Source organism: Elephas maximus, chromosome 10 (genome assembly GCF_024166365.1).
Source record: "Elephas maximus indicus isolate mEleMax1 chromosome 10, mEleMax1 primary haplotype, whole genome shotgun sequence".
NCBI classification, from domain to species: Eukaryota; Metazoa; Chordata; class Mammalia; order Proboscidea; family Elephantidae; genus Elephas; species Elephas maximus.
Genome location: NC_064828.1, coordinates 34,728,810 through 34,738,267, shown reverse-complemented (window position 1 = coordinate 34,738,267; position 9,458 = coordinate 34,728,810). Strand labels below are relative to the sequence as shown.

The 9,458-nt window shown below is 53.8% G+C and overlaps 1 protein-coding gene across 3 annotated transcripts; it reads right to left on the bottom strand.

Moving 5' to 3' along the window:
• Positions 1-1,769: 1,769 nt before the first annotated feature.
• LOC126083979 (CKLF-like MARVEL transmembrane domain-containing protein 5) lies at positions 1,770-9,222 on the bottom strand. Of its 3 annotated transcripts, none has more exons than XM_049898086.1 (8): positions 8,712-9,222; positions 8,251-8,495; positions 5,926-6,095; positions 4,380-4,552; positions 3,158-3,310; positions 2,496-2,588; positions 2,215-2,299; positions 1,770-2,124 (listed from the first exon to the last, which is right to left on the bottom strand). In XM_049898086.1, exons 1-8 carry the CDS (start codon positions 8,718-8,720, stop codon positions 2,111-2,113), a joined length of 942 nt encoding a protein of 313 aa, XP_049754043.1. In that variant the 5' UTR covers positions 8,721-9,222; the 3' UTR covers positions 1,770-2,110. The 3 variants fall into 3 exon arrangements, with proteins under 3 accessions (XP_049754043.1, XP_049754044.1, XP_049754045.1); XM_049898087.1 differs by having other exon boundaries at positions 8,251-8,444; XM_049898088.1 differs by lacking the exons at positions 5,926-6,095; positions 8,251-8,495; positions 8,712-9,222 and adding an exon at positions 4,869-5,084.
• Positions 9,223-9,458: the final 236 nt, after the last annotated feature.

The following is a 9,458-nucleotide window of genomic DNA, read 5'->3' as shown; positions in this document are numbered from 1 at the left end:
TGCTGGGAGATAGAATTTGGGTGCTGAAGCTGAAGTCACCTCCACCTACCCACACCCTGTTGCCTCCAAAATGAATGTCCCACTGATACCAGGAGAGGCTCAGAGCTGGCTAGGCATAGGCGTACAGAAGAAGAGGATGGGACAGGTTCCACTCTAATCAGTTCCTTGGCACTAACTCACAGGGAGCCTCCCTCCTTGTCATTCCAGGCTCTGTGGGTCAGAGCCCCACCACGAGGGCATCATGAATCTCTGCACCAGCTGATACTGAGCCAGAACCAACGTACAGCGTGGACCAAGGCTGGGCATTGCTCATCTCACACATAACCCAACAAGTGCATGGGCCGTAGGTGTGCCCACCCCCAGACTCACACTGCCATTCGCTCTGAGGTTCTGGCAGTGATATTCTGGACCAAGTCACGTGGCTGCTCAGTGGATAGGGCTGGGTCAGACTGCATTCTGCTCAATCCCCACCCCTCAGATGGACTTCGAGACGAGGCTCCCCTGACCACCTTCTCATCCCTCACCTGGCCACCCCATCTCCCAGATGCCCCTAGCCAAGCCATTTCTATCCCTACTCAGGCTGGGTCAGTCAACTAGTCTTAAGAATAGACCGTGAATGAAGCCCTGAAAACTGTGCACGGAGACCAGAGAAACACAAGACCCAGCTGGTTCTAGCTCTGGAGAGATTACCAGCCCTGATGAGGAGCCAGGACACAAGCAAAGGGGAACAGGGAGTGGGAGATGGAAAGTCAGGCCAAGAGCGGGGCAGAGCATCAATACCAGAGTCCCAGGGTCCGAGCAGGGCTTGCATTGGGAAGGAGCATTAGGGAATAAGGAAGGGCATTTCAGGGCGAGAACAAACAAGTATCTGAGAGAGGGGCTAGCATGTCAGCTTGGATGAAGCTGCTGAGCTAGACCATGCTGGGCAGTCCAGGGCTTGGAGGGGTGTCCCAGGCTGCAGCAGGTGCCTGTTCTGAGCTCCCTTTCAGCTGAGCTCTCCCATGACATTTACCGTGGGCAGCTGTGATTGTCCTTTACATACTGACAATGGCCCATCTGTGAGCTCTCCAGACCTGCCTGTCACCTCAGAATCCCTGGTGCCCAGTGCAGGGTCTGCACACAGATGTTCAGGGAATGTTTGCTGAGATGCTAGCAAGCTGGGAAGGTGGCTCAGTGGTGGAAGCAGCTGGGATGACGTGGACCATTTTTTCTGATCTATAAGGGGGCTCAGTACAGTATCCAGAACATCTGTCTAGGTGTCAGGAGGGCTAGATTCTAGCCTTTGCTCTATTACAAATAAGGAGGTCACGTTCGGTAACTGGAATGAGGGTACTGGACCAGATATCTAAGGGCTCTTCCAGCACCAGCATTTTGGGAATCTCTGCCCTTGTTTGATGCCACGGGCTGAACTCTCAACCACAGTATGCAGGCCATGTCTTTCCCACAGCATTAGGGGGAACTCTTCACACACCTCAGGGGAGTACCTTATTTCAAACCCACTAACAAACCTGTGTGTACAGGCGTGGCGGCGGGGGGGCACAAACATCAGGAAGGTGTGTGCCTTCTTAGACACAGAACACCAGGTCCCCAGCTACCAGCACAATACAGAGTGGCCTCAGGCACAGAGATTTATGGCATAGAAGTTTTGTGTTGGAGGATGTCTTCTGCATTCTTTGGTCCAGCCCCCCACCTCCTCATTGCTCAGACTGGGTCTCAGAGAGGGACCGTGATCTGCTCCAGGCAACATTTCCATGAATATACCTTGGTATTGTTATCCCTCATCTGCCTGATTTCTGGGGAAGAAAAAGACTCACCAGTATTATTTGAATCTTTTAATTTGGCAACGACTTGGGGGCCCAGCTTCCTCCTCACTCCCTCCCTGCCTCCCTCTGTAACACCTCTTCCCTGTCAGGAGCTTCATCAGTAGCCAGATCCCAGAGTACCAGGCTCCACTGGCCAGTCCACAGTGGCTTCTCAGGCCAGGCTCCATTTCTGCTGGTGTGGGCTGGGGGACGGTGGGCGGGGGGACTAAAGAAGCCAAAGGAAGCATGTCTGGGTGCTACTGTCCCCTTTATCTGGCTGGGCCTTGGGAGCCAGGTAGTCCCGGGGGTCACTGCTGGTCCCCTGTGAAGATGGAGCCAGGCAGGGGAAGGGATGTCAGGATGGGGTAGCTTGGGGAGGGGCATCTCCTCTCCCCAGAGCACAAGCACTCACCCTCGGTGGCACTGGGTGCCATCTCAGTCTGATAGATCTTGAAGGCATCAAAGGCCAAGACAGAAACCAGGATGATGCCAAAAACCTGTGGGAATAGGAGCAGGAATGGCACAACCAAGGCCATCGGGCCATGGAATTAGGGGAGAGGGGATGGATGGTATGAGGCCAGGTGAGAGCCAGATCCCTGGGTACTGGTATTAGCTTGGGGGGAGGCACGGAAAGTGTGCAACCATCAGCCAGAGATCCTGGGGGGGTGGGGAGCCTTGCAGGGCTGGACTCACAAAAGCAGCAATGGCGGCTCCATCCCGGGAGGTCACAGCGGCAAAGGAGACCACCAGGAAGATGATGATGGCACTGACACAGCGGAGGAAGTCCTGTGAGGGGTTAGGGTACAGGGCCAAAGGGAGGGTCAGAGGGTAGGGGGGCATCCACCTTGAGGTTTTTCTAGACTAGTGAGCAGCCTGGCCTTCAGGCATTCTTCATCCCTACATGGGGGTAACCCTGGACACAATATAAAGCACTTTCGAAAAAGAGCTCATACTGCTACCCAGCAAATGGATGCAAATGAACCCTGAGCTACCCAGGGAGCCAGGGGCCTGCAGTAGAACTGGGGCACAATGGCTGGAGCCCACCGGTCAGACCCTATAGGTGGGGAGGGGGAGGGCAGGCCTGGGCTGGGCCTGGACCTATGTGAGTGAGAGACCAGATATAGGGCAGGACGTGTGGGCAGGACGTGTGCATCCCCTCACTGTCGGTGACCCTTGTAACTGTGAAGTCAGTGTGGGTCAAGGCAGTTTTTGAGTGCAGGACACAGCATGGGGCGAAGCACAGCTGGGGAGTCGGGACTAAACCCCATATGGCTTGGGTATAGGATGAGGAGGGAGATTGCAAAAGGAGGAGAAGGAAGAGACTACAGTGAGGCTGGGGAGGGAAGACTCCTTACCAGACAGGGCCAGTTAAGCCGATCCAAGCGCTTGTAGTACTGGGTGGCATAGAGGAAGAGGAAGGCGAGTGTGATGAAGAACTCGAGCAGCGGCGCGGCCATGTAGGCAGAGATGGAGGCCGTGAAGCAGATAAAGATGATGAAGGTCAGGGCCTGCAGGACCAAGGGAGTGCAACTTGCTAGGAAGGGACACAGCCCACAGGCCAGGTCTTTGCTTTCCCCTCCTCAGGAGCTCCCCCCTCCTCAGGAGCTCCCCTCTCCTCGGGAGCTCCCCCCTCCCCCCGCCCCCAGGGTTGGCACCACCCATCCTTCCTTGGAGAGAAGCCAGTCCTTGGAGAGAAGCCAGAGCTCATTCTTACTAAAGGCAGTCTCCAGTGTCCCACCTCTGCCAACCCAGGCTACCCCCTGTCCAGGGATTCCAGCAGCCCCAGCACTAAGGCCAAGCAGCACAACTCCAGGTGACGCCATTCATATGGTAATCCACGACAGTGGTGTCCCCCTCCTCCCCCTCAGCCCAAGGCAGAGTTCAATGTGAACATCAGCCCCTGGAGTTATGCCCACAGCAGTTCTGGGCCCCAGGCCGCATCCCCTTCCCCATAATGCTCTCCCCACTCCCAGATCCTAAAACACCTCTAACAAGGACCAGAGCCCTTGGCTCCACACTGAGAGAAGGCCTAGGAGGCCATGGAGTACACCCACCGGCGGTCCCTGGGCTCTGGCAGTGTAGGATGCCATATATGCAGAGGACTCAAGTTTCCACAAGGCCTTACTCAGAGACCAGGGAAAGAGCCTTTCCTGAGAACGGTTTTCATGGGGAGCCAACAACAGATAAAGTGGGGCTGCAGGAAGTCTGCCCCTTTTGATAGTTGAACTTCTTGGACATGCCAAGAAGTAGCCCTCTTAGAGCCTGGGAAAGACAGGCCAACATTTTCCCATCCCAACTCTACATCTCACACTCCCCTGGAAGTCCCAGAGAGCGGTCCTTAAGTCTAACTTCAATCCTTCCTGCTCCAACTGAAACCTTGCTGCAGCTGCCTCCAGCTGGGGAGGTGGCAAGAAGGCAGAGTAGGAGGTAAGGGAGAGGAAGGTGGGGGCAGGAGGGAGTCCAGAAACCCTAGGAAGGGGGGCTGTGAGGGGTGAGCCTGGGGGAGGCCCAGTGTAGGGCTGAGTTGGGGAGAGGGGAGAGGAGAAATGAGGCGCCAGGTCAGGTGGCGGCTGTTACCAGCTCAGTTTCCAGCAGGATGCCTCTGAGGGAGGAGAGGAAGGTCTTGTCCACAGCAAAGCCCTGGAGCCCTGCAGCAGTCCCCTCCCCGGGGGGCCAGCCCGGGCGGTCCCGAGCACCAAGCATCTTCATGGGGTCCGCTGGGCACAGCCCCCCACACCACCACCAGCAGCCTGGAAGGGAAAATGAAACCTGGCAGGATGAGGGAGCAGACAGAAGCAGCAGGAAAGTGCAAAAAACCTGAAAGTTGTCCAGGAAGCCTGCCCTCTGGGCCCAGACCAAGGCGGCTGCCAGGGAGGCTGCCCAGATGAGAGTGGCTAACCCCTCCCCTTACTCGGAGCTGACCCAGCCTGGAGAAGGGGAGAAGGGGGAGAGGAGGGGTTCAACGGAGGAAATGGGAGGAGCTGGGAGGTGAGCAGAGAAACAAGGGCAGGACAGGGTGCCCCCGAAGGACCTAAGTCTGAAGAAGTTGTGTCCCCCTCTCCTAACCTTAACCCTCTTCCTTGGCTCCTTGTTTCTTCCTTTTCCTTTTAGGGAGGGTGGAAGCTGGAGTCTTGCCCAGGCAGCATTTCCCCCCTCCCAGGACCGAGCGGTAGCAGCCAGGACCAGAGGACAAAGACGGATTGTTGGGGGACAAGGGGGCGCTGTGTGCCTGCTGCTGTGCCTCAATGGGCTTCTGTCTCTCCAGCATGCCGGGAGGGTGGCCTGACCGCCACCCATGTGCTCTGGGTGAGCCAGGGAGCTAGAGAGGGGAAGGAATGAGAGGGCGGGGTGGGAACTCTGGAAAGCAGAGGGTGTTGGCAGGGTGGGCAGTAGTAGGCGAGGCTGATGGGGAGAGTGACCAAGGTGGGGACCACGAGGTGCCAAAGACAAATTAGGCCATTTTTAATACAGATTATTTATTTGGATAAGTCTCTCCATGCTTAACAGCAGCCTCCCTCCTCAGAATCACCCATGTCAAAAGACTAGTAACTACACGTTGATACGCACAAAGTAGATGCTCACTGAGAATTTGATGCATCAATGCATGAGTGAATGAATGAATGAATGAGTGAATGAACTATCCAACCAGCAAGTGAAACAAGGGGCTCTCCATTGGCAAAAGGGAAAATATCAAGAAAGTGCCTATGCTGTACCAGGGCAGCTGGGGATGGCAGGACAGGAGTGGTGACCTGGAGAAATGGGCAGAGCTTTGAAGACCTTTCCTCCTGAGAGGATAGTGCCAGGACACCAGCTTCCAGTAGCCATAACCAGCAGCTGTCCCCTTCACCCTGCATTTTCATCCTCTCCAAAAAGTGCAAGAGTGCAGGTTCCCCCCCGCCCCAAAGCTCCCCATTCTGTCCCAGGGTCCTCCTGCTGCTCCATGGAGGTGGTGCTCTGGAGGGGCTGAGCATTTGGGTTGCCCACAGCTCTCCTCGTGCCAGCTTTCCCGACGAGGGACGGGCCTCGGGCGGGCACCCCTAGGCCATCACGCGGGGCCGCACGCACACGCACGCCAAGGAGACACGGTAGAGCCTACGCTCCAGGCAGTAGCCATCATGGGCACCTTGCTTGCCGCGGCACCGCCGCCGGTAGAAGACGGTCTGGTTGTGGTAGAGCAGCTCTGAGTTGCCCAGGGGGTCCATGTGGGAGCCCGTCTGTAGGCTGACGCAGTGGGGGCACAGGCAGCGGGCGTGGTACAGGTCCTGGGGGAGCCGGTCCAAGTCTCTGTCTAACCTGTGGGGGTGGCACTGGTCAGGCCCTGGAGGAGGCGGGGCGCACGGGGCAGGGCAGGCGGACTGGGAGAGCCAGAGGAAGCAAAGAGTGCGGTGGGCCGCCTGGCTTCTAGTCCCAGCTCTGGCCCCAAATTGCCTGACTCTGTGACACTTATTTTCCCTAACTGCAAATGAGGGTAGGGCTCTAGAAAGTGGTTTCCAGCTGACCCAGAGACCCTGAGGAAGCAGGGGAAACTGAGTCTCCAGCAGACCAGCTCTGCTTCAGTGTGCATACACTGGGCTTTGGAATGAGGCTTCTTTTTGTAATTGTTATTACTTTTTCAGTTTCTTTTTTTTTTTTTTAACCTAGGTGCAATAGGGTTGCTACGAGTCGGAATTTACTGGACAGCACTGGGCTTGGTTTTTTTTTTTTTTCCTAAGTACAAAAGAGTATAAAGTGAAGACTGTCTTTCTCCCTACCAGTTTCACTCCCCAGAAGGAGCCACTCTCAAGAGTTTCTTGTTTATCCTCCCAGGCACTGTCTATGCATATATCCTAAGCACATGTCAAAGTGTGTGGTAAGACTTATTTACTTATTTTAAAAGGATTTCATGATCAAAGAAATATTTGAAAACCACTAATAAGTAGATGTTCCAAAGGCCTAGGACTTCAGTATCCTAGCAGGAAACAGCCCTTAGGTTGTAGAACCTTTCTCCAAACAGACAAGCCCTGCCACACTGGGGCTCACCCAGTGCATCAGTTCCCAAAGTGGGTTCCCTAATAAGTAACCTGTTGGGGAGGCGGAAGGGTTCTGTAGCCGAGTGAGTTTGGGAAACACTGAGATTAAAAGTTTTTCCGCAGACTTCAGTGTGCTGAGGGCATCATGAAACGCCCAGAGGTAGGAGCTGAAGCAGCCTTTCCCATACGTACTTGACACGGTCACTTTTTTCTGAGGAGCAGCTTGTGGAAAAGTGTTGCACATGACACACTTTGGGAAAGTCCTGCCAAGTGGTTATCAGGGGTTCACAACCTTCCAAAGAGGGGTCTAGACCGCAGCTGAGTCAGCCATCCCCTAAGGGGCTCCCACACCATCGGATTTGGCCCAGGATCTAGCCTGCCTTCTGAGACTACTCCAGAGCATAGTCACCTAGAGTCTCCACCCTGGACCTAGTCTCAGTTAAAGCTAACGCGCTGTCTACCCCACTGAACCACATCCATCCCTAAAACCCAGGCTAAGCCCAACTAGACTGACAGGAAGTGGGAGCACAAACATTAAGGGAGGACTCAAGGTAGAACAAAAAATAGGTTTGGGATCCCTAAGGCCCTTCTTTCTAATATTTTGCTTCTTTTTTACCTATTTCGGTGCTTCCTAATATTTTTCACATCATGACACAAATAGAGAATTACTATATTGTGTGACATACTGAGGGAAAGAGCACTGCTCATGACCAAACATAACCAGCCATCCAGCTGCCCATAAGGGCTGAGGGTTTCAGTATCTTACTATACATATAACCCATTCATGGCCCAGGACAGTAGCATTTGGTGTTGGGATGCTTTGTGTCTATGCCCTACCATTATTTCCTGCTATTTTAGCTAGAAAAACACGGCTACTGTAGGGATAGGAAAAGAAGCAAAGGAGAAAACTGACATTTCCTGTACTAAGTACAGACTTTTACACGTATTAACTCACTTGATTTGCGATTTAGCCTGTAGGGTATTATCCCCGTTTCACAGAAGAAAAAAAACTGAGCTTTGGAACCTTGAGTAATTGGCCTGTGGTCATCCAATAAGAGTTAGAGTTAGGACTCAAATCCTGGCCTCATCTAACTCCTAAGCCTTTATGGCCCCCAGAGATAAAAAGGGGAAGGTAGGCTGGACTTAAGGAGCTCCGGTGGTGCAATGGTTAAGCACTTGACTACTAAACAAAGGGTCAGTGATTGGAACCCACCAGCCGCTCCGCCCGTAAAGATAAAGATTACAGCCTAGGAAACCCTACGGGGCAGTTCTACTCTGTCACATTGGGTCGCTAAGAGTGAGAATCGACTCATCAGCACAAAACAACCACAACAGGCTGAACTTGAGTGGTACGTCCCTTGGCCCTCACATACAGCTTGACTGGCACACAGAGGGGAGCAAGACAGGCAAGCATTTGGGAGGGGAGAGAGCAGACTCACTCATATCTCCAGGGGGAGATGGCCCTGCTGTTAAGGGGTCCATCCTCACTGGCCTGGCAAGACTCCCCATGGTGGGTGAGGCTGGCAGTCTCTGGAGGGGTCACCACCACAGGGTTCCACTTCAGCCACTCCTCAGAGGAGTCCTGTCCTTTGCTGGAGCAGCAGCTGGGCCAGTGGGATCTGTCCTCGTGGAACTGAAAATTTAAGGTGTGCGTTCCCATGACCATTGCCAGGACAGCAACCACCTGTAGGAAAAAGCCAGGGAGAGAACTACTCTCCTGTAACCTGGGTCCCTCCTCTCTCTCAACCACTCCCCCAGCTGCTCAGTGAGATCCTGGTTTCTAGCTCCACCCAGCTCCCAGCCCCACTCTGCTGGGGAGCCTGGCCTGCCTCCACCCTCAGCAACACCTCTGCTCCTTCTCTGCTCAGCACCATCCTCTGCCAGCCCTCTCTACACCCACCTTGTACATGCCGACTGCTGCTCACTCAGCACTAGGTGTTCAGTTACTGGCAGGCAGGGCCTGTGGAAGCAAGCTGACTGGAACCTGGTTTTATTATCAGCAAACCTGTTTTGGTTATTCAAATTTTTTCTTTTGGAGGGAGTACCCTGAGATAAAAAACAAACAAAAAAAACCTGAAAGCAGTTCCAAAAACTGTTTAAAGTGCTGTGCTCATGGAAGTTGTGATGAACTTTATCAGCCTGGTAGCCTATTGGGTAAACTTGGCTCTGCATTTTCTGGGCGTAGGGTCAAAGCAATGGTGTCCTGCTAGTCTGCACCTTTGTGAACTGGCATTATGGGAATTTCCTTGGTTGGCTTGGTACCCAAAACTAGAGAATGTCATCTCGCCTGTCTCCAGGATGCCTCACTTCTATGATCTCTGCTGCCCTTTTTATCAGACCTCCTCCTAATCACCCACCTTTGTGAACACTTCCTTTTCCTTCTATCTCCTTTGGCCCCCACCCCTTTTGTTCTCTGGCCCCTTCTTCATCTTCATCTTCAATAACCCCAAGTTCTATGGCCCCATCATCTCTGACTTCTCCCGCATTGTTCATCACCTGCCCCCTAACTTCCTTTTGCTTTCTGCAGTGGTCACCTGCATCCTCATATTTTTCTGACCCTTTCCCCTAGAGTAATGATACAGGCCTAGCCCCACAGGATTGCCAGGAAGGCCTTGACCCAGTCAGTTTTTTGGCTGGAAGCAAAGGG